The 23,938-nt window shown below is 46.5% G+C and overlaps 1 protein-coding gene across 2 annotated transcripts in view; it reads left to right on the top strand.

Annotated features, from left to right (window-relative positions):
• LOC108247402 (spectrin beta chain, non-erythrocytic 1) overlaps positions 1-23,938 on the top strand; it is a 139,740-nt gene that overhangs the window by 81,010 nt on the left and 34,792 nt on the right. For both annotated transcript variants that reach the window (XM_017435499.3, XM_017435500.2), the window contains 21 exons: positions 5,849-6,000; positions 8,502-8,675; positions 11,436-11,527; positions 12,592-12,672; positions 12,775-12,890; positions 12,982-13,094; positions 14,446-14,633; positions 14,735-14,852; positions 16,055-16,213; positions 16,384-16,479; positions 16,565-16,771; positions 18,018-18,171; positions 18,251-18,402; positions 19,821-20,039; positions 20,122-20,202; positions 20,301-20,507; positions 20,597-20,808; positions 20,919-21,056; positions 22,685-22,805; positions 23,035-23,250; positions 23,344-23,763. In XM_017435499.3, coding sequence (XP_017290988.1) covers positions 5,849-6,000; positions 8,502-8,675; positions 11,436-11,527; positions 12,592-12,672; positions 12,775-12,890; positions 12,982-13,094; positions 14,446-14,633; positions 14,735-14,852; positions 16,055-16,213; positions 16,384-16,479; positions 16,565-16,771; positions 18,018-18,171; positions 18,251-18,402; positions 19,821-20,039; positions 20,122-20,202; positions 20,301-20,507; positions 20,597-20,808; positions 20,919-21,056; positions 22,685-22,805; positions 23,035-23,250; positions 23,344-23,763 — 3,416 coding nt within the window. The remainder of the gene's footprint in view (positions 1-5,848; positions 6,001-8,501; positions 8,676-11,435; positions 11,528-12,591; positions 12,673-12,774; positions 12,891-12,981; positions 13,095-14,445; positions 14,634-14,734; positions 14,853-16,054; positions 16,214-16,383; positions 16,480-16,564; positions 16,772-18,017; positions 18,172-18,250; positions 18,403-19,820; positions 20,040-20,121; positions 20,203-20,300; positions 20,508-20,596; positions 20,809-20,918; positions 21,057-22,684; positions 22,806-23,034; positions 23,251-23,343; positions 23,764-23,938) is intronic.

Genomic DNA, 23,938 nt, shown 5'->3' with positions numbered 1-23,938 from the left:
TGATTGGCCGCCGATCTCCTGCTGCCTGACGGAAACGTGACTCTGTTCGGGTTTTCTTCCCGGACGCTCTTTTCACTCAGAGTGGAGGAAAAAAATGAAGTTTTGTTTTTCAATAACCGACCCAAACTTTAGGACTTTCATGGCGGCTGATAGGCGCTCATCAGTTCTCATTTCTTTGTGCTCTGGTGGATTTTTTTTTTTTTTTCCTTCCTCCTGCAGACCCCATGGTCTCCAGCGGACCCCCTTGGCTCCGTCTGTCTGTGTGTGTGTGTGTGTGTGTGTGTGGAGGGGGGGGGCATCCAGTCTGTGTGTTTTGATAAGGTTACACGATCGTGTTTTGGTTGAAGCCATGTGGTCGGTGCTGTGAGAATGAGCGGGGCTCTGTGCGCGTTAGTGGAACCAGATGTTCCGTGCGCTCCTGTCCGACGGGGAACACTTAAGAGGGTCCCCGGCCCTCTTCGTCCTCCTGTTCGTCCTCCTCTTGGTCCAGTTATTAGCGACAGGACCGGCTCATTCTCGGCAGAATTGGTTTTGTTGTAGGTTGTAAATTCAACAAACCACATCAACATTTTTGAGCGGTTTTTTTTAAGCTTTTCATCAGATTAAAGGGATAATCTGGTCAACTTTGCAGGGAGATTGTCAGATAGTTACTAATAGTTAGAACCTTATCAGCTGGGACATCAGCGTGCTTTTGTATTCACCAAGTGCAGCCAAAGACCTTTACGAGTCAAATAACCAATCAAAAGAGTCCACCTTTATTTGTTTTTTGTTTTTATTGCAAAGTTCTCTTTTTCCCTTCGATTCAGCTTGACGTTTCTCGTTCCTTCGCACCGTCCCGCGCTCGTCCCGCTTTAGTTTAGTCAACTCTTGGACTCTTAGGTCTTTTTTTTCTGCTTCCACTTTAAGAGTTCCGACAGCGGGGACATGTGGAACCCCGCCACCCGAATCGGATCCCGTTTGTCTGCGAGGCGGAAACGTTCTGACCTCGGCTTGGGGTTCTTGTCGTGTCGTGAGCTGGACTTCCTGCGATTGTTGACTCTTGTGTGTGATTTATGACAATGACTCATTCACACGGCGAACATCACACACATTCCTTTCTCCCCGGAGTGTGTGTGTGTGTGTGTGTGTGTGACATCTAGTTCCTTTTGTCGTCCCGGTGGAGGCGAACATAACCACGCCTCTGTCTGCTCCACGGGGCTCAGGTTAAGGTTGTCCTCTAATTAGAGATGGCTGTTATGGACCTGGTGGGTCCTCCTGCGCTTCTGTTGGACTCAGCAGAACTTTGAGAGCCCGAGGAGGAAATTGGACCCATTGGGACGGAGTTCAAAACATCAGAGAAACTGCAAACCGTTTGACTCATAAATGACCAACGTGACGATTCAAACTAGAGAAATGTTATTTTCTGTGAAGATGCAACGTGAACGCTGATGACTAAATAACTATTTTTAAAACATCAGCTGAAGAAACATAGCCAACCACTAGCTAAAAGTTACAAAAGGCTAGCTAAGAGTTAAAAGTGAAAAGGACAACTAAAAGCTGAAAATTTTAAAAGGCTAGCTTAAAACTAGCTAAAATTACAAAAGGCTAGCTAAAAGCTGAAGTGGCAAAAGGGTAGCTAAATGCTAAAGTAGCAAATGGGTGATAAAAGTTACAAAAAGGCTAACTAAAAGTTACAAAATGCTAGCTAAAAGTTAAAGTGGCAAAGGGCTAGCTAAAAGCTAAAGTGGCAAAAGCATAGCTAAAAGCTAAACATTTTAAAAGGCTAGCTAAAAGTTACAAAAGGCTAGCTACAAGCTAAAGGGGCAAAAGGGTAGCTAAACGCTAAAGTAGCAAATGGGTGCTAAAAGTTACAAAAAGGCTAACTAAAAGTTACAAAATGCTAGCTAAGAGTTACAAGGGAAAAGGGTAGCTAAAAGCTGAAAATTTTAAAAGGCTAGCTAAAATTACAAAAGGCTAGCTAAAAGTTAAAGTGGCAAAAGGATTTGGTTTGTGCAAATAGTCGCGTTTTTTTGTGCACCTCCGAGTGTTAAACACTTTTCCTGCTTGGATGAGCGTCTGCTTCTTTTTCAGCACAGGAAAGGGACACACACACACACACACACACACACGTCAGGAAGTACTACAGTAGACATAAATGCATGGGGAAGCTCAAAAGCGAAGATAAAACACATCCTGACTACTAAAAAGAACTACTAAACACGCATAAAAACAAAACATAATTCAAATTTACCTTGTGATTTTTTGCAAATCACGTATGTTGACTTTTGACAATTTCTTTTTTTCCTATTTTGCTCAGTGTTGAGTGTTCCTACGTTAGTCAGCATCAATAATGAAGACAAAAAGCTGAAGGTGTGGGTTTTGATCAGGTGGATTTTCCCACTTTATTGACTTTACTGCGACGAAACAACAATCTTTTTAATCTATGGTTTAACACATCAGGACATAAAACATCTGCTGCTCACAGAGTCTTATTAAACAAAATCAAAGCCAAAATGGGAAAGCTGTGTGTGAGAAACTAAAGCTGGAATCTCACTGGACTGCGACTGTTGGCAACGAATTGTTATTGACGTCTGCGAGGGAGTTTCCGAAGTGTCTCAATGTCTGGAAGTTTCATTAAAATCCATTCAGTAGTCTGAGTTTTTTTGCTAACAGAAAGACAAGAGAATACACAGCTACAGGAAAAACACGTGCCGTCGCCATTTGGAATCCTGTGTGGCAGCTTTTAAACATCTTCCGCTAAACTAATATTTCGTCAACACTGAACGTCTCAAACCAGTGTTTTATTTTAATTTTTTTACTAAAACTTTCATATCTGCAGCCTGAATCTTCCAAATGTGAGCAGCTTTAGGTCTGCAGACTGAAAAAAGCCACTCTTTTCAGTCACTTCCTGTTCATATCTGACCAATCCCAGCCCCCGCGTCATCTCGGCCATGCCGTTTCACAGGTTTGATATCGAAACGCCTGTTTGTCTGCGCCGCCGAAATCCGCTCAACACCGGAACTACTGTCCTGCCGCTGACGAGCACATGGCGAGGGTCGTGAATCGGTTCGATCGTGAAGCGGTCGGATACTCTTATCGACTCACGCCGTCCCAGTTTCCTCTCTGGGAGTCGAACGCCGGTTAATCCCGGAGTTTCTGAGAGAAACGGAGAAAGGAAAGCCGCTCCTCGTCTTACCACTGGAGGAGCTTTTTGCGCGGTACCCTTTGAGCTTGTGAAGGTGAACCACTGTTTATGTGGTATCAGATATCTTGCATAATCTGTTAGCACTTGGAGTATGTGCTGCGAATGGAGTCAGCTACGATCACATCAGACTTTACAGCCATTTTTGTTGCCCCCATTTTGCAACGCAAAGAGGGGACTTGGAAATCCGCTCCGTCTGTCCAACCATGACCTTTTGAGCTGGATACCTTGAAAAATAAGCAACATACCAACCTCCATTTCGGTGTCTGGATGCGGCAAGGCATAAGTATGGTCGCTGTCATTTAAAAAAAGTGTTATACTGACTTCCACTTTAAGTAAAGTCCCTATTGAAAAAGCCTGTTTTAGTCAAACAATAATAACCCTAAAGGATGTATATTTCTGTGCTTAATTGCCTTATTCCAGTCGAAAAAAACATGCATCTAAAAAAGTTGACTTTTTAAGGCCCTCGGCGCCGGGGGACATCAGCGTATTGCTTGTTGGGTTTGCTGAAGTCAGTTAGCTGTGGCATCCACCTTGAAATGGGCTGACTCCGAAAGGCAATCAGTTGTAGATGTGCAGCGAATGATTACTTCCTGAGAGCTTCGGTAACATCTTTCCAGTTTATGAGATATTTCGCTAACAGACAAACAAACAGACTCGCACAGACGCGGGCGGTGGGTGGTTAAAATGTCAAGTGAAGCAGCTGAGTGATGTGTGAATCATATTTGTGATAAAAGTTGTCAACTTCTTAAATCTAACCAAAAGGTAATCTAAAGCTAGTCTTTCAGATTCACAAAGAGAGACTCGCTCTTCGAACTGTGCTGCCAACCAAACAGTGTCTCTCTGCACTCACACAGCTTGTTTAAATTTAACAGGGATTATGCCGCATGTAGAAGAAACTCTGCCAACATTTATGTCAACAACTGCCAGAGCAGCAAAAAAAAAAAAAGGATCTATGTGGCAAATTGTTTGTGGCACGCATTTTGCCTAAAGTTGTTACGGTCTCCTGACAGCTTGTGATAGTTAGTTAAAAACAAAAACAGAGGGTGAGGAGCAATGTGCTGCTCTGCCGCCTTCACACACACACACACACACACACACAAAAAGGGCAGGCTTGTCAGGAAACATACAATTCATGTTCCGCTCCAGTGACGAGTGTCACACATGGTGGCATCCACAAATAAAATGTCACCGTTTAAATCCTTCTATAGCTGTTTTACAAATCTTGATGAATATAGAACATTTTTTACAGATAGGGCTTCTTATCCAGAGGGTAACGTACAGAACCTCGAGGACCCCTTGTACCAACAAAAAAATTCCCCTTTTTTTTTATTTAAGTAAAGATAAGAGGAGGCAGTGATGATCAATGAAGCACAAAATGTCTCCTGTTCATTTAGAAAAAAAACACCATCTTGAATGTGTGCTGAGAAAGTAGCAGGTAGCTAAAAAGAAATTAAAAAAATATCTGCCAAAATCCAAAGAAACGATCGTGTCCTTAATCCTGCTGGATTAAAACAACTTGAACGTACAGATTTGACATGGCGCCGGCTTGTCGTTGACCTCCTGACCTTTGCTCGAAATGCTCATAAACGGCTTCCTGTCAGGTTTCTTGGCGGTGTGTGAGGGTTTAAAGGAGAAGTGACAGAAAGCAGCGAGGTGTGAAAACCTGGCCGATTTACAGCTGGAGATGGGCGGAGGTTGTTTCAGAGTTCACCCGGGGAAACGCTCAGAGGGTCTGCAGGAATCACTTGAACGTGGAGTTTTGTTTCATTGTCTTAGAGGTCATGCAGAAAGAATTTAAAGGCTTTAGTGTTTCTTAAAAGAATGCACGTTGCCCGCCGCCATTAATTGCAGATATTTCTGTCAAACCTTAAAAGTAACATTATGCCCAAGCTGTTTTAGAATGCCACTCTTTGAGTATGTTTTGTAAGTGATTCTCAGCTACTACCACATCAAATTTCAACACGATATCTTTAAAATTCATTGAGTTTTAGCTATTTTTGTGTTTTTTAAGATCAGGTGGCTGTGGTAGCCATCTTAAATACGATTTTCTCCAAAGGTTAGTCAGTTGTAAATGTATACTCAGTAATTCATTCCTAAAAGTTTCATCAAACTCTGTCTAGTGGGTCATGAGATATTTTGCTAACAGTCAGAGTGAGCTACCTCTAATTAGTCAATAGCTACGTTTTAGACAAAGGAATTGTGCAATCTGTTAGCACTCGGAATATGTGTTGGGGATCAATCTGAGCTACCACCACATCCAGTTTTAGCTCAGTATCTGTGAAACTGACCTGAGTATCGCCATTCTTTTGTATTCTTATATCCTTTGCCTACGGTAGCCATCTTGAGTTGCTTTGACTCAACATGTTAATCGGTTGTACATGTACATCCAGTAATTTCTTCCTGAGAGTTTCAGTAAAATCCGTTTGGTGGTTTGTGAGATATTTTGCTAACAGACAGACTCGCACATAGACACAAGGGGAAAACGTCCGCCTTTGCCTTTCGACAGCGAGTGATTTTATTTAAATGAGGTTTTATTTTTGCTCTCAGGAAATGTTCTATATGCTGTTAAACGACCCAACCCCGCAAGGTTCCTCGGAGTCGCCGCGCTCGCCGCCTTTTTCTGCCCCTCCTCTGATCTCCTGTTCTCTCCTGTTTCTGTTCCAGATGAGCGCGAGGCGGTCCAGAAGAAGACCTTCACCAAGTGGGTCAACTCCCACCTGTCCAGAGTCTCCTGCAGGATTACAGACCTCTACATGGACCTGAGGGACGGGCGCATGCTCATCAAGCTGCTGGAGGTCCTGTCAGGAGAGCGACTGGTGGGTTGGGCTTTTATTTTGAAATGGGTGACACGCGTTCGGGGTTTTCCGGGAGATTCGGAAATCCTTGTAGATGCGTCGCCTCGACATCTGCTCGATCTAAAGTTTACTTTCAAAAGTCCGATCAGTTAACTCATATAAAATCCAAATAAAAGAGAGAAAAGGAGGATAATAAAAAGGCGGGGCATTCCGCATTGCCTTACGTGAGTTTTCATTCAAGATGGCCGCCACAACCGCGTAACGCAGTTTGTGTCACCACCCTGAGGACGAAGATGACTCTCAGCTACCACTGCCTGAACTTTCCCTCATTATTTGCAGCTCTGAGTAAGGCAGGTTAGCCTCTAGGGCGGCCATTTTGGATTGGATTGGACTTTAGAATGGGTGCGCTAGTCTGTGAGATGTTTTTTTGCCGTCACCATGGCAGTTTCAGTCCACTTCAACCCCCCCCCCAATCTATCTTGTGACTCCTTTTCTTTCCTCCTCTTCCTCGTCTTCCTCTCCGGGCTCGTCTCTCCGCCGCGCCATCCGGTCTTTTCTCGAACTGTCAAACACACGCAGAGAGGAAGCCGAGCCAGGACCCAGATCCAGATTCATCTCAGCTCGGGCTGTTTTCTGCTTTTTGGACAGTTCAATTTTGTTCTTTTTTTGTAAACTAAAAGAATGAAACAAAGGCAGTAAAACAAAAAGAGAAAGTTGATGGAGACCAGAAGGAAGGGGAAGTTTTGGGGTTGGTGGGGGGGGGATCAGCGGAGCGTTTCGAAGTTGTGAAAGGAGTCATTGAGAAACTTCCAGGATTTATTTGAGCCCGAGCGCCTCCCAGATCCGACGGCGATCAGCTGTTTCCTAACCGCAGACGGCGGAGATAAACAAGTTTTTTCCTGCAGGAATGTTTGTTCTGCTGCACCCAAATCCTAAACAAATTATAAAAAACTGCTGCTTTACTGTCATGAAGCTCTGGAAACGGGGTCGTCAGGTCAGGATCCAGATTAAAGAAACTTCATGTTGAAATGGGAAGTGAAGCTGACATAAATAACAGAAAAAGGCATAAAGAAGTCTTTTTTTTTTTTTTTTAGAGTCTCGCCTTTAAAACATTCACACTAATTTTAAATCAACAATAAAAGGTCGAAAAAGAAAACAGACTCTGGTTTCTTAGGCTTTTTCCATGATTCATTCTTCAGTTTCCTGAAGGACAAGAAAGCTTAAAGTTTAGCTGCTGGTGAAAATGACAACCCAAAGTCCACTGTCTGACCGAGCAGCTGACGTATTGAAGAGCAAGAGCTTTTCGCCAGGAAGCCGTCCGAGCTGCTTTCAGTTACGAACCAAAGATCACCAGAGAGAAGAGGACGTCCAAAAAAAAAAAAAAACCCCAAACATGCACGCGTCAGAGGTGTGTAGGTCCGATGATTGTGGGACCATTTTGCGATTCAGTGACGTTGGTGCCTAAGTAATGGATGCAGCGACCGGTGATTATCGGGTTATCGGGAGATCCTCAGCCGGGCGCGGTGTAACAAGAAAATGGGGACCTGCGCCGCGAAGTGAGTCGTAGTCAATAAATAAGGTTAAAATGTGGGGCTCCAGTTCCTGACAGCATCACTCCAGACCAAAAAACAAAAGCATGTTTTCAAACCGGTACTTTTGTTAACCAAATATACTTCTTTTTTGCTTCCATTTCCCTTGACAAGCACTGAGACAGTAACCTCCTCAGTGTCCTACAGCGGTCTGCCACAGCTGGCCCCGCCTCCTTCTATGTCACCATCCGAGGAGGTGACTCCGCCCACACAAACACCCTGCAAAACCTCTAAAAACAAGTCATTAACGCTTGAAATTGGAGAAATGGACCACTGGAGTGGTTTACAATAGGGTTTAATTAAAAGAAAAAACATGAAAACACATCATTTTGATATTTGATGACATTTCCCCTTTAAGGTGCCACAGCATGATGCTACTGCCACCGTGCTTGACAGCTGGCACGGTGTTCTCTCAGTCCACAGCAATACGGACCGAATTCACCGGTGGGCAGGGAGACCGGTGTTCCAGCAGTGTCCAGCTAATGGCAGGCTTCCTGGGTTGTTCCAGAACATCCCAACCAATCCGGGATGCCGACGAGTATCGTTCAAATGAGTCCTTTTTACGCTGGCAAAGAAAACGCAACATTAATAAGTCTTGGCCTTGTCAAGTTGAAGGACCTTCCAGAACGTTTGGAAAGACTTATCGACAGGTTGTATGTATATTTTCGACCTTGCGTGGGTTAGAGAAAATCGTTGAAGTTCTCTGCTGTGAAATGATTCCACCCCTGGAAACGAGAACGGTTCAAACAAATCCTTAAAAAGCTCAAAATGTCAGACGGTTTCACGTCGTTTCTGCTGGAGGGGGTTCCAAGAGGAACAGAGAACAGGAGTTTCGGCAGAGCTTCAGATCAGCAAAGTGTCAGCTCTTTCGTCTCCGTTTCCCATTCCTCCGCTCAACACATTCTGTTTTTCTTTTTTCCCCCCCGGTTTCAGCCCAAACCCACAAAGGGCCGGATGAGGATCCACTGCTTGGAGAACGTGGACAAAGCCCTGCAGTTCCTGAAGGAGCAGAGGGTCCACCTGGAGAACATGGGCTCCCACGACATCGTGGACGGGAACCACCGGCTGACTCTGGGGCTCATCTGGACCATCATCCTCCGCTTCCAGGTATGCTGGGGCTCTGAGGGCCACGCCAGGCGTGGCGGCGGTAAACAGAAACACATCCACGACTTCCAGCTGTCCACCATTTAGCCACTTTTTGCGTTTAACTCACATTTTGGTCCTTATATCTTTCAGCTAAATGCTTTGCTATGTTTAGCTACTACTTTTGCTGATTGTAGCTTTAGCGTTTGTTTTAGACAGTGTTTGACTCATTCAAGCTGCCGGTTTGCTAATTTTTGATGCTGTTTTGCTCATTTCAGCTAGCGTTTTTAAAAATTTTTTTTTTAGCTTTTTGCTACCATTCTGCAACTTTTAGCTTTTAGCTAACTCTTTGCTCCTTTTTGCTTTTTGCTATGTTTGACTACTCTTTGCTGGTTTTAGCTTTAGCATTTGTTTTTCTACTTTTAGCTATAGTTTTGCTCATTTTAGCTACCATTTTGGTAATGTTAGCTTAAGCAATTGTTTTGCTAGTTTTAGCTACTGTTTGGCTCTTTGTAACTGCTTGTTTGCTATACTGTTTTGACAGATTTAACTTTAGCATATATTTTGCTCATTTAAGCTAATGTCATGTTTTTTTTTATTTTAGCTTTTACCTGCAGTTCTGCTACTTTTAGCTTACAGTAAACTGTTCGCTCCTTTTAGCTAATAGCTAAGTGTTTAGCCACTTGTTGCCAGTTTTAGCTTCAACATTTGTTTTGCTACTTTTAGCTATAATTTTGCTTATCATAACTATTTGTTTGCTAATTTTACATTTAGCATGTTTTACCTATTTTAGCTAGGGTCATGCGTTTTTTAGCTTTTAGCTACTGTTCTGCTGCTTTTAGCTAACTCTTTGAGCCTTTTAGCTCTTAGCTAAATGTTTTGCTATGTTTAACTACTCGCTTGCTGATATGTTTTGCTACTTTTTGCTTCTGTTCGGCTAATTTTAAATACTTTTTTGCCAGTTGTGTCTTTAGCTTGTGTTTTGCTCCTTTCAGCTGGTGTCGTGTTTTCTGTTGTACTTTTAGCTGCTGCTGTGTTGCTTTTAGTGTTCCGTTCAGTCCAGCTCGTGTTCATCTTGTGTTCAGCTGAAACAACTCAGTTTTAGCTCCTTCAGCTCACCCGAGCACCCGGCTCCAGTTCTCCGTTTAGAACCAGGTCAAAGCAGAAATCCTGACGTGGAATCTGTTTGTTTTTCCCGACCCGTGTCCTGGTTCTGCTGCAGCGGCAGGTCCGTCCTGACGTCACCGCGTGGGACAGTTGGTGAAATGGGTGACAGGATTTAGCTTTTATAAGCTTTCGGAGGATTAAAAAAGAGAGAGAGAGAGAGAGGAAAAAGTCTGTTTAAACCCCGTCGACGAAGAAGTATGAGATGGAACCGAGCGGAGCTCCGTTTGTGCCGTCCGGCTGCTGGCAACGATTCCTGCGCTCCGAGTCGGACTGATGGAGCTCCGTCGATGAGGGTGAGGGGCTGGTGAGCGGAGGGATGTTTTCTTTACATTCAGGGCAGATTTGGAACCTGAGGGTCTCTCAGAATGAATTACAAAGAGGGCAGGGACAACTTAAGGACAATAATTGAGCAATGGTTAAAGAAAATTGTCAGAAATGAAAATTTTTATGTTGAGAGAGTGAGTTTCTCTTTAAAACGCGAGGACAGTTTTCCAAAACGTGAACAATTAGCAAAAGGAGGCACTTTTAGGACGGAGGACATCCTGAAAATGGACCTTTTCACATGAAGACGGTGACATTAAAACCTTTTTTGAAAAGGTTGGCGTTTTCCTAAACTGTGAGTTTGGCGTGTTGTTTTTTAAAAAATGTATCTGCTATTTCCGTCGAAATGTGGGCAGACTTCACAGCGTGGACATGGTTAGGCTTAGGAATTGGGGAATGTTTTTTCCGAAAAACAAAGAAAAGGTTTGGCTTCGTCCCGGTCGGAGGAGGGACACGTGTCGGTTCGCGAGAGAAAAAGAGCCCAAATGTTACTGATGACCCTCTTTGTTGGAGCTGTGGCTGCTGCATGAGTGGATGGAGAGTCAGAGCCAAGAGTGGGGGGACTCTGACGTGAGGGACCTCCGTCCTTTCATCCGATGGAAAAGGCAGATGGAATGCGACATGAGCGTTCACACTGAGGTCGCTTTGAACGTAGCCTTAGAGATGATGTGAGGAGCTCCATCATCCATGTGGGGGGGGGGAGCTTGGAGGAGAGCCGCTGCTCCTCCTCGTGGATAGGAGTCACCGAGGTGGTCCAGGCATCTGGTTGGCGGGTTTTCCAGGCACGTCCCACTGGGAGGAGATCTCGAGGCGTTCCCAGAACTTCCAGAGAATTTCTCTATACTCTCTGAAGAGGGGAACGTCCAGATGTCCCCCCCTCCTGTTGCCTTCAGGGACCCTCAGAGAAGAAGAAAAACAACCGATGGATGGTTGTTTGTGGGAATGAGTTTAAAAAACTGAGCTGCTTTAAAAAATAATGACTAATGGCGTGAATATTTACGCCTTTATATTGAATCAAGGTTGTAAATTTGGACATTTATTGTGTTAAACTAAACACAAACTGAAGATCCAGATCGTACATTCGTGTGACTTGTTTCGATTTCTGCGTATCCGTTTGTCATCGGATCCTGTTTTTTTTTTTTTTTTTTTACCTGCGTTTAGAAAAGAATGGCTTGTTCTCCTGTGTTTGATTTCACACCGCCCAAGCCGGAGCCTCAGTAACGTCGTCTTCGTGAACTCCAAAAGCCCGTTTGGTTTGTTGTAAAGTGGTGTTTTTTGTGTGTGTGTGTGTCTCAGATTCAGGACATCAGCGTGGAGACGGAGGACAACAAGGAGAAGAAGTCGGCCAAAGATGCTCTGCTGCTCTGGTGTCAGATGAAAACTGCAGGGTTCGTTTGCAACGTCGCTTCTTTTCTTAGTCACCTTACTTGTTTTATTACTTTGAAGTAGTTTTTTGAAAAGCCTCGTCGTCAACAAATATTTCTGCAAAAATCCCGATTTGTTTTCTTTTCTTATATTTGTATTCTTTTCGTATTACGTTACGGTTCCGTCCGTCTGGGGACAACTTCTTGCCCAAGCTCTAAATTTAAAACCTTTTAACAAATGAATGTCAAACTACAGAGCTAGATACCTCATGGCTCGGGGAGGATCTCTATGGATTTCCAGGTCATGAGGTCAAAGTTACTAGTGAACACTTTGTTAAAAGCCTTGTCTGTGTTGTCACTCTCTAACTATGTCACATAGGAATGTCAAACTGCACAGCTTGACACCTTGTGGGTTGGGGATGATCCCTATTGATTTCAAGGTTACGAGGTCAGAGATTGAGGTCACAAGCAAACACTTTGTGAAAACATTTGTGATCTAACTCTGCAACTGTGTAACATAGGAACGTCAAACTGAACAGGTGGACGCCTTATGGCTCAGGGATGATCTCCATTGATTTATTGAACGCAGGGTCAAAGGTCAAGGTCACAGGTGACCCCTTTGTGAAAACCTTGTCCGTGCTCTAACTCTCCACCTGTGTAGCGTAGGAATGTCAGACTGCTGGACACCTCGTGGGTTGGGGGTGATCTCTATTGATTTCAGGGTCACGAGGTCACAAACTGAAAGGTTGTCTTTGAGAAAACATCTTTGTCTTGCCGTTAGCTTTATAATTTTACTTCCAGGTCAAAGTAACGTATTTCTGAATGAGTTCAAATGCAAACTTTTTCATCCCTTTAATGATTTTTTTTTTTTTTTCCCTCATTTCTCTTTTCAGTTTTTAACCTCAGATACTTTTATACAAAATAGGTTTAGCAACAAAGGGCAAAAGTGAGGTGAAACTTATCAACAGCAGATAAAGTTAACTGATTTCAAACGGTCAGTTCAGTTCAGTGAGGCTTTAGTTCTCGTAGAGAAAACACCATGGTTTCAGTTGCTCTGTTCTCACATCGGGACTTTTTCCCTCCTTCAGGTATCCAAACGTCAACATCCACAACTTCACCACCAGCTGGAGAGACGGCATGGCCTTCAACGCCCTGATCCACAAACACAGGTGGGGAACTCGGCAAACGGCCCGCAATTGAGAACTCCCTCAATCGGCCGATGGTGCAGGGCTTTAAGTTCCTTTTTTTCTGTGCGTTCTGCTCCGCTTCAGGCCCGACCTGATCGACTTCGACAAGCTGAAGAAGTCCAACGCTCACTACAACCTGCAGAATGCCTTCAACCTGGCCGAGCAGCACCTCGGCCTCACCAAGCTGCTGGACCCTGAAGGTGGCAAACAGCCCGCAGGAACTACGCTTTACTATCAGCATGTCTTTATACCCGTTTAATCACGTATGCGTGTGTGTGTGTGTGTGCGCAGACATCAGCGTGGACCACCCTGACGAGAAGTCCATCATCACCTACGTGGTCACCTACTACCACTACTTCTCCAAGATGAAGGCGCTGAAGGTGGAGGGGAAGCGAATCGGAAAGGTGACGAGCTAATTTCCCAACAGATCCGAGATCCGAGTTCTGCTGCCGGACAGAAACGTTTAACGAAACCATTCATGTAGTTATTTCCAGGGTGCTTTGGTGTAAATAAACCCTCAGTGGTGGCTGGTGGGGATATTTGTAGGGTGGGCTAACAGATATATAATAAAACGCTGCAGTTTGGATTCCAACAACAGAAGCATCCAGTTTGAAATAAAGAAAACCTGATATAAACTGACATTATGTTCTTTTTCAGGACAAAGACAGCCTTAAAACAAACCACCAATAAAAAACAAGCTCACACAGAGCCTCTGTTAGTGGTCCAATACTTCATTCCCTTCATTAAGAGTTTCAACTATAATAATTTCCGATGATTTTTCCCAAACAGCTTTGGATAACACTGCACCACACTCCTTGACACAATTACTGATCATACTGATGCCACTTTTCCTTTTTTTTTTATTTTAAATATCCTTTGGTCTGTCCGCTTAATGTGTTTGTTTACCCCAAACACATTAAGGAAAACGTGAGAAATAAAATAATCCACCTCGTTTATGTTGATCTTGCTCCCCATCGTACTCAGTCTCCGCCAAACCACGCCCAGGCACGTCATTGTCCGTCCACCCTCATTGGCTGAAGCCTGACGCCCTGAATGAACCCAAATGAGCAGCAAACCGAGGGGGGAGGGGCGGGACAAGACAGCTGTCAATCATTCTGTACCAAGAAAGACTTTAAATAATCAGGGCTGTGAAAAGTGGAAAGACTCTGAGGTTTAATCGAGACCGTTTGGCACCAGTTTTGTTGTAGATTTCGCAAAATGTGATACAATATTTAAAATTTGTGTTTATTAGGCCTTTAGCCCGACTAGCCCACTTCTACCAGTTGTCCATGTAGACGAGTGAAAATAACTTTTAAAGATGACAACCAGGCCACCACGAAAAGAACATCGACTCACATAGCTCTGTGAGATTACAAGAACGTGTGCGGCTTCATGTTTAGTGCTTGAAAAGTTAATTATCGATTTAAAGTTTAGCTCAGTGCAACAAATATTCATCTTGAGATGACCTGAAGTCGTCCTGAAGCAAAACACTATTTTTATTTGTTTCTTTTCTTGACATTTTAATTACATCTGATGTTCTCTTTGAACCTTAAATTGGTTTATAAGTCAGGTTAGCTTCGTCGGGTCAGAACGAAGACTTTGAATAATCTGAAATAAGATTTAAAAACAGGAAGTTTGTGTCCTGAACTGGTTTTCTTATTGCAGTAAAAGACTGAACGTTTTAGTCCGAAACGGAGTGAAAATTCCCCGTGACTTTCGGCCAGACTTCTCACAGCCCTCCGCTGGGTCTCGCAGGTGCTGGACAACGCCATCGAGACGGAGAAGATGATCGAGAAGTACGAGTCCCTGGCGTCCGACCTGCTGGAGTGGATCGAGCAGACCATCATCATCCTCAACAACAGGAAGTTCGCCAACTCTCTGATCGGCGTCCAGCAGCAGCTGCAGGCCTTCAACACCTACCGCACCGTGGAGAAGCCGCCAAAGTCAGTGACGGCGATGAGCTGCGGCTCGGAGTGGGACTCGGGGTCGTCCCCCCCGGATGTTGGCTCACGGTGGGATGTTGTTTTTTTTGTCTTCGACGCAGGTTCACGGAGAAGGGCAACCTGGAGGTCCTCCTGTTCACCATCCAGAGTAAGATGCGCGCAAACAATCAGAAGGTCTACACGCCTCGGGAGGGGAAACTCATCTCCGACATCAACAAGGTGACCTGACCTGAGCGTCGAAGGGGGGGGGGGGTTCAGAAGAAAGCCATGAAAGGTGCTCGTCGTCGGACTCTCGCGCTTTAAAGGAGTTCACACTCTTTTTTTAAAAATTATTAACCAAAGATCGAAAAAATTCCTGGGGGTCTCTTCAGCGTTTTCAGTGATCAGTCTGAAGTGTGACGCAGGAACGCTGACAAGGCAGGAAACAGCAAATACACACAGTGTGGGGGTGACATGATTCAGTTTATTGTGAATAACTGTGAACGGACCCAAAACTCATTCTTCAGCTTCCTGAAGGACAGGAACGTTGGATGGATGGGGTTAGTTTAGCTCCTGGTGAAAATGACAACCCAAAGTCTGCTGACTGACTGCAGTTAGTGTTTTGAAGAGGAGCACCTGAGATACAAACCTTCAGTAGAAGAACCACTTCCTGTCAGACCGGCGCTCGCCGTCTGGATAAGAAACTCCTCGCACACTGAGTGACATCACTGTAAAGTTTGTGAAATGAGGAGCTCCAGTTCCCGACAGCATCACTCCAGACCAAAACCGCTTTTCTTGTTAACAAAAACATTACTTCTTCTTCTTCTGCTTCCATTTCCCCTGATTAACACTGAGACTGTCACCTCCTCAGTGTCCTACAGCGGTCTGCCACAGCTGGCCCCGCCTCCTTCTACGCCACCAACCAAGGAGGTGACTCCGCCCACACAATCGCCTCTACTTCGTGGCGACTCAGACCGTAGCGGTTTAAATCAGAGAAACGAGCCGCTCGAGTGTTTTTATGATGGTGTTTAACTAAAAGAAGAACCGCGAGAACTCCGCATCCAAACCGGAGACGGTCAGCTGGATTCCGAGCTCCTCGCTCACCGTCCCGCGGTTTTCAGTCTGAGTTCTGCCGGTTTGTTCCTGCAGCCAAACGTGAGCTCATGCGAGAACATCTGGCCTTGAGTTAATCGAGCAACGTTCTGTGAACTTTTAGTCCCACTTCAGACGACTTTGCATCAGGTTTTTAGCGACTCTCGGACATATTGAGGAGCAACGCGGCGCTGAAGCGAACGCCACAAGTGCCGCGACGCCGGGGCGCAGATCTGCCCTTCTTGACAGTTGTCTCTCTCGGGTGGGTAGGTGGGTGGGAAGCGGACCCTCAGAGGGTCCTCGCTGTTTGTCAGGAGGTTATCTTGGCGCTCATGTTCTGCTCCTCACAGGCGTGGGAGCGCCTGGAGAAGGCGGAGCACGAGCGGGAGCTGGCGCTGAGGACCGAGCTGATTCGCCAGGAGAAGCTAGAGCAGCTCGCTCGGCGATTTGACCGCAAAGCCGCCATGAGGGAGACTTGGCTGAGCGAGAACCAGAGGCTGGTCTCGCAGGTAAAACACACACACACACACACACACACACAGACAGGAAACACAACCTGTGGTGAGTTTGTGTTCGTCCTAATGGATAATTTGAACCAGATTCGATCAGCGTTCTTATTTGCTTACTTTTCTGTCTCCCCTCTTTCTTCCTCGCCTCCTGCTCCCCCCCTCCCCTTCAGGATAACTTTGGATTCGACCTGCAGGCTGTCGAAGCCGCCACAAAGAAACACGAAGCCATAGAAACGGACATAGCCGCCTACGAGGAGCGAGTCCAGGTGAGTCCACCCCTCCACCCCGCACCCCGATTCAGGCGGGAAACCCTCGACAGCTCTGACTCGGCCTCTTCCTCCCCCGACGCAGGCTGTGGTCGCCGTGGCGAAGGAGCTGGAGGCGGAGAGCTACCACGACATCAAGCGCATCACGGCCAGGAAGGACAACGTGATCCGGCTGTGGGAGTACCTGCTGGAGCTGCTGAAGGCGCGCAGACTGAGGCTGGAGCTGAACCTGGGCCTGCAGAGGGTCTTCCAGGAGATGCTCTACATCATGGACTGGATGGACGAGATGAAGGTACGGCCGGCCCCGCTCGTTCCAGCGTTTGAGCAGCTGGACTGACTTCTGAATCGGCTTCGGCTCGACATTTAGGAGGATTGGTTCACGTTTCATGGCCTGATTTTAACTGTTCACAAAGAATCTGTAAAACCTTTAAGTATCAAGATTTTCTGCTGGGGTTCTGTAGGCTGAATCTTTGTCCAGTTGTTGTGTTTCTGCAACAATAAAACCAAAAAAAAAAAGTAGTTTTAGAAAGAAAGAAGATATAATCGTTTAAAATGAACATTTAGGTGGAATACTTTGAAAGGAAACAAGATTAAACTTGTTGTTTTAGTTCTATCCTAGAATTTTAATATTGCTTTCCATTTCTTTGTTTCATTTATTTTTTTAGAATTACTTTTTATCGCAGAAAACACAAGCTGTCAAAGTGCTGTTGAGGGAATAATGCGTCCCTGATGCCTGGTTCACGCGGCAAGATTTTTATGCCGATTTTTGTCCCGATTTTCCCCCCTTCCGACAATCTTCGAACCTTCCGATTATCGGGATGACTCTTGAGCGATATGCCTGCCGTGTGCGGTGCATTAAGAGCGATCCGGTCCCCTCGGAAGGACGTTGAGACCGATATCTCTGTGTGTGGCGTCCCCCCCCCCAGAGGACAAACAGGAGCGCAGCGTGTTGAATGTGACAGGTAGCCAATTAGAAAGCGCGGTGACAGAAGCATGGAGGGGATTCCGAAATGGCGCGACCGAACGGAGATGGAGGGCGGACTCGTTGATGTGTGGCAACAACGACATGTGTTGTCAGGCATATCATATCTGAAATGACAAGGAGAGGAGTTGGACCGACAGCGATGTACCCGGTAACTTTTCGACCATGTTGGCTTACTGTACAGTATGGCGGGGTTTTACGGGACTTCCTGTCTGGAATCTGAATGTTGGTGAGTGAAACGGGTCCGTGTGTGGCGAGTTGCTCCTGCCGTGTGGCCGGACGCCGCACTCTGTCCGATCAAACCTGTCATACCAAAGATTTTTTATCGTTCCGCGTGTGCTCTCTTAGGTTTTTAAAAATCGGCCGACCATTTTCAAATCTTGCCGTGCGAACCGGGCAGTAGATGAGAATTTCTTGTTTGTTAATAAATTTGATCGACCCCTTCAGGAATGTATTTTTAAATGTTCTTTTTCTACGGGCTGCGTCTTCATACCTTCTCAATCATCGCGGGTGGTTTGTGACCTTTGACCTTTGACCTCTGCCCGGGGCCCCGCAGATGCTGCTGCTCTCTCAGGACTACGGGAAGCACCTGCTGGGCGTGGAGGACCTGCTGCAGAAGCACGCGCTGGTGGAGGCCGACATCGGCATCCAGGTGGACCGGGTCCGCAACGTCAACAGCAACGCGCAGAGATTCGCCACCGACAGCGACGGTACGGCCGAGCGCTCGCGCACTTCCTGTTTGCTCCCTCCCGCTCCTCACTCCTCCTCACTCCTCCCTCTCTCTGTCAGGTTACAAACCCTGCGACCCTCAGATCATCCGGGACCGCGTGGCGCACCTGGAGTTCTGCTATCAAGAGCTGACCCAGCTGGCGGCCGAGCGGCGGGCTCGCCTCGAGGAGTCCCGCCGCCTCTGGAAGTTCTTCTGGGAGATGGCGGAGGAGGTTCGCCACTCTATTATTATTATTATTATTATTATTATTATTATTAATAAAATGAATATTCCAGGTTTTTATTACAATCAGCTCACCACCGGGGAGGCTTCTGATGCATTTTGAATCTTTAACTTCACAGTCTGCACTTTTATTTGCTGATGTTTGAAAGTGGGATTCTGTAGGACAAACAAACTACGGACAAATAACATCTTACCTGCTGCAGATGGCTCTTTGAATGTCCTCAGTTTGGAGACATAGGCACCGGTTCCAGTGCTCACGCTTCCACCCTCGTGTTCTTTCAAATGCGTGTTCATGCTGGAAGGGTTTGAGTGCGTAGTGTGTCCCAATTCTCCGGAGTGCTCTTTAGCCCCGCCCCCCTTTGCGTACTCCATCCGCCCCTTCGGCTAAGCCCGCATCCCGGCGGACTTTGGCGAAGTGTTTACCCACAATTCATCGCTGCATGTGACGTTTTGAATTAAAAGAGCAAGCTGTGTCTGTCACGAAAAAAGCAGTTTTTAAATGTAAATTATAGGAATAATTATAGTTTCACTCCTGCTGTACATGTGTGAATACTATCAAACTTTGCTCCGTTGGAGTTGTGCGATCATTTTTTAGCAGTACAACTGCCGAAACAGAGATCGGTCCCGCCATGTTGGATGTCGGCACAAGTCGATGACGTAATCCGTACACGAACCCTTCTGTGCACTTCGACTGAGTTCACACTTCATAGAGGGGCGTAGGGTGTAGTGCAAAACACCTTCGGGGTTCTGTTTTTAAGAGTTTCCAGGTGTCGCGTGGAAAATAGCCGTGAAGATAATCCCATTTTTTTTGTGAGTTTGAGTTTGTTTTTCAAAATGATGCAACTTTAATTGGAGTTTGAAGGTTTGATGCAGTTGTGTCGAATGTAAACAACAACAAAAAATAGAACAAATGTCTCAGTAATTAGTCAAATTTATTTACTGATCAGATGGATTGTTGTGGTATGAAGTCTGAAATGAACTAAAAAAGTTGGTAAATAAATAAATGAATACAGTTAGGACAACAAATCTAAAATATGGTAATCATCAATGAATACCAGGAATGTTGCAAACAATTATATTTTTATTATTTTTTTAATAAATGTAAGAATTGAATGAAATAGTCAAATATTTTAACTGAAGAAATGTTTGTTAAAAGCTGTTTTTCTCAAACTAAACTGATTAAAAACCATTTACAGGGAAGAAATCGTTAAAATGATGTGTTAAAGTTTGTGCGATCAGTTATTTTTGGTGTATAAATGTTTCTAACTTCAGGTAATTATCATAAAAACTAAATTAGCAAAAAACAGTAGAAGTGTGAGCTAAAGTTGATCCAACAGGATAAGAGAATAAAAACGATGTTTTTTGTGGCTTACAAGCATTCAGAGAATAACCCGCTCTGCTTCGTAGGAGGGATGGATCAAAGAGAAGGAGCAGATCCTCTCCTCCGAGGATTATGGGAAGGATCTGACGGGCGCCGTGCGGCTGCTGAGTCAGCACAAGGCCTTCGAGGACGAGATGAGCGGGCGAGCCGCCCACCTGCAGCAGACCATCAAGCAGGGCGACGAGCTGGTGGCAGACAACCACTTCGGAGCCGAGAAGATCAAGGAGCGAATCCGGGACATCCAGGTGCGCCGGAGCCTGGAATTCGACAGGGATCGGGCTTTTGTTTTGAAAGGACCTAATCGTTTCCTTTTCCCTCCCTGTGCAGGAGCAGTGGGCGGCTCTGGAGCGCCTCTCCGCCGTTCGGAAGGCTCGTCTTCAGGAGGCGGTTAACCAGCACCAGTTCCAGGTCAGGACACCGCCGCCTCGGTCACGTTCCGTCCGCAAAACGACGATCCAGGCTCGGTCGAAAGCCGCTAACCGATCGTGACGTTTTCCCCCCTGCAGGCTGACGCCGACGACATCGACACCTGGATGCTGGACGTCCTGCGCATCGTTTCCAGCGTCGACGTCGGCCACGACGAGTTCTCCACGCAGGCTCTGGTGAAGAAGCACAAGGACGTCGCCGAGGAGATCGAGAGCTACCGCCCCGTCATCGAGGCCCTGCACGACCAGGCCCGGACGCTGCCGCCGGAGAAGGCCGACTCCGAGGAGGTGCGGCCCACAAATCTCTGCCTTGGCGCGCGCGAGCGGTGGTCTCGGCGGTCGCTGACGGGCCCGCTGCCCTTTCTGCGTGTCTGCAGGTTCAGAGCCGGCTGGCGGGCATCGAGGAGCGCTACAGGGAGGTGGTGGAGCTGACGCGGCTCCGGAAGCAGGCCCTGCAGGACGCCCTGGCGCTCTACAAGATGCTGAGCGAAGCCCGCGCCTGCGAGCTGTGGATCGACGAGAAGGAGCAGTGGCTCAACAGCATGGAAATCCCAGAGAAACTGGAGGACCTGGAGGTGGTCCAGCACCGGTAAGAGCCGCGCCCCGGTGGGGGGGGGAGGGTTCCTCGCGCTCCGTCCTGACGGACGAGGGTTCGGGTTTGGCGTTCCTGACGGGTCCCGCCTCACCATCTCTGTCCAGGTTCGAGAGTCTGGAGCCGGAGATGAACAGCCAGGCGTCCCGGGTGGCCGTGGTCAACCAGGTGGCTCGGCAGCTAATCCACAGCGGACATCCCAGCGAGAAGGAGATCAAAGCCCAGCAGGACAAGCTCAACACCAGGTAATCTGATCGGGATTAAAACTGGCAACGAAACGTCTATTAGTGCGTTTTTAATTTCAGAAAATCAACTAAAAGACCTAAAACAGACAAAAAAGCAGGAGAAATATTCCAAGTTAACAGCAAGTTAAAGGTTAAAAGTGCGTTCAGCAGAGCTCGGAAAATCTGGGATTATCGGAACGCCGAGCAGCAGGACCTTGACCTGCTGTAGGTGTTGAAGGGAATCGAAAGGCCAACAAACATCGGAGTGAACTCCGATCGAACAGGAAATGATTACATCCTGAGTAGAACAAACCCAGTTAAATGGTGCCTCTTCACCTCTCTGAAGAGGTCGTACGGATCAGCACATCGGAGCAGGTGGAGGACAGGCAGAGGAGGATGCTGGGATACGGTGAGATGGAGGCAGGTGATTCGCTGTGGAGATCTCTAAAGGGAGCAGTCCGGCTGGTAGCACTTTATAATAACTGCACCTTATTTAATCATTAATAAATAATTAATTAACCTTGAAAACATCATGATAATAAGCTATCAATGAAACACATTTATTAATATTTTACCCATAAAGGCTAATTACTTCCAAACCAACATACTCAATTCATGTTTAATAACTCATGAATGAACTATTCTATATAATGTGTGTAAATAGTCATATAAATGTACTTTCACAGCATGTGTTAGACATGTATTAATGGTTAGAGAATGTTTGAATTATCCTGCAGTGCGTTAATAATTAAGGCAGTTGTTAGTAGTTAAGTCTTTTTGTGAACCCTTCTAAAGTGAAGACTATTCATGCTTTATTAAGTATTTGTTAATGTAGACAAAACACGCAAGTTTCTTTTCATCTGTGGAAATCAGACCAGAATCAATCATGTTCCTTTAATTTGAATGAAAGGAAGCAGTTTTCCAGAATGCTGGCGTAGATTCTCAGTCATTCAGGACCTGGTAAATCCGCCCAAAAAAGGTTCGAAACACAAACAATTGGACTTCTCTTCTGTTCAGGTTTCCAGGAGCCTTCTCGTCTTTAAGTAGTCGTTCTGCCTCCGGAGCCTCTTTCATCGCAGAGGCCTCGATGACACGGCGGACGGTGCAACAAGCAGGAAATCCAAACGCAACAAAATAAATCCATAAAAAGTTTCTTTGAAAACAAAGCAAAGAAAGATGCGATCGATTTCCTGCTTGTTGCGCTGTCCACCGTGTCTTCCTGTAGTTCCATCTCCTTGTGGTTCCGAGTCCGACTGTCGAGTCATAACGAAAGCGGGACTCCATCGCAGCTTTTTTTTTGTTTGTTGGGTAAAGCATTAAAAAATGTGTTAATATATAGCTTATTAAGTGTGAATCATCCTTAATTAGGGATGTTTTCAAGGGTAATTAACCATTTATTAATGATTAAATAAGGCTAAATAAGCTGTAGTTATTATAAAGTTCCATCGTTCAGTTTAAGGATTAAACCAAATTATAACTTGGACTAAAAGAGAAGTCCTATGGGATTAAACTGTTAACTAACAGAGTTGTGAAAGGAATGAATTCAGAGTGAGCCGCAGATAAATCAGTCAGTTGGTTTAGTGGTTAACTCCAGGACCGATCGGACTGGTCCGGTACGGTGACCGGTGATCTCTGCCCGTCCTCTCCAGGTGGAGTCAGTTCAGGGACCTGGTGGACCAGAAGAAGGAGAACCTGAACTCCGCTCTGGGGGTCCAGAACTACCACCTGGAGTGCAACGAGACCAAGTCCTGGATTAAAGAGAAGACCAAGGTACAGAACAGGAACCCTCACACCAGATATTTCCTTAAACCTCGACGTTTTCTCCTCTACTTTGGAGCACTTTGTTTATATAGATTCAAATCAGTAATCTGATTACTTACGCAAGGTGTTGTTTTTCTTTAGTTTGGTGCATGTCATCCCAGACGGGTGTGAAACAAAAACGTGTCTGTGTGCTCGCCTCTCACTGTTTCGGACGCGCGCGGTGCCGCTCCCTCTGCAGGTGATCGAGTCCACCCAGGAGCTGGGCAACGACCTGGCCGGCGTCATGGCCCTGCAGAGAAAGCTGACCGGCATGGAGCGCGACCTGGTGGCCATCGAGGACAAGCTGAGCGACCTGGGCAAGGAGGCGGAGCGGCTGGCGTCGGAGCACCCGGAGCAGTCCGAGGCCATCACAGGACGTCTGGCGGAGATCACGGGCGTCTGGGACGAGATGAAGGTCGGAGGATCTCGACCTGTGGCGACCGGGGATTTGCTCCTGTTTTTAGTTTTCGGGAGTCGTTTGTTTTACTCTGTGCCCCCCCGTTGACAGGACTCGCTGAAGAACCGCGAGGAGTCCCTGGGCGAGGCCAGCAAGCTGCAGCAGTTCCTGCGCGACCTGGACGACTTCCAGTCGTGGCTGTCGCGCACGCAGACCGCCATCGCCTCCGAGGACATGCCGAACACGCTGGCCGAGGCCGAGAAGCTGCTGGCCCAGCACGAGGGCATCAAGAACGAGGTGCGCAACTACGAGGAGGACTACCAGAAGATGCGCGACATGGGCGAGATGGTGACGCGGGGCCAGACGGACGCGCAGCACATGTTCCTGCGGCAGCGGCTGCAGGCGCTCGACACCGGCTGGAACGAGCTGCACAAGATGTGGGAGAACCGCCAGAGCCTGCTGTCCCAGTCCCACGCCTACCAGCTGTTCCTGAGGGACACCAAGCAGGCCGAGGCCTTCCTCAACAACCAGGTAACCAGGCCGGCGGTGGCGGCGTCATCATCAGCCGGAACAGATCCAATCAGATCTGGTCCTAACCTGAAAGCCTTTCTGCTGTTCTTCCTTTCATTTCGGTGAAAACATCCCAAACTTCAAAGTTTAGAGCAGGGGTCTGAGACGTAAGTCCTCTCCGGTCCCTTCTAATTCG

The sequence above is a fragment of the Kryptolebias marmoratus genome, linkage group LG22, assembly GCF_001649575.2.
Source record: "Kryptolebias marmoratus isolate JLee-2015 linkage group LG22, ASM164957v2, whole genome shotgun sequence".
NCBI classification, from domain to species: domain Eukaryota; kingdom Metazoa; phylum Chordata; class Actinopteri; order Cyprinodontiformes; family Rivulidae; genus Kryptolebias; species Kryptolebias marmoratus.
Note: the sequence above shows the minus strand (reverse complement) of the source record. Positions and strands in the feature narration are given on the sequence as shown.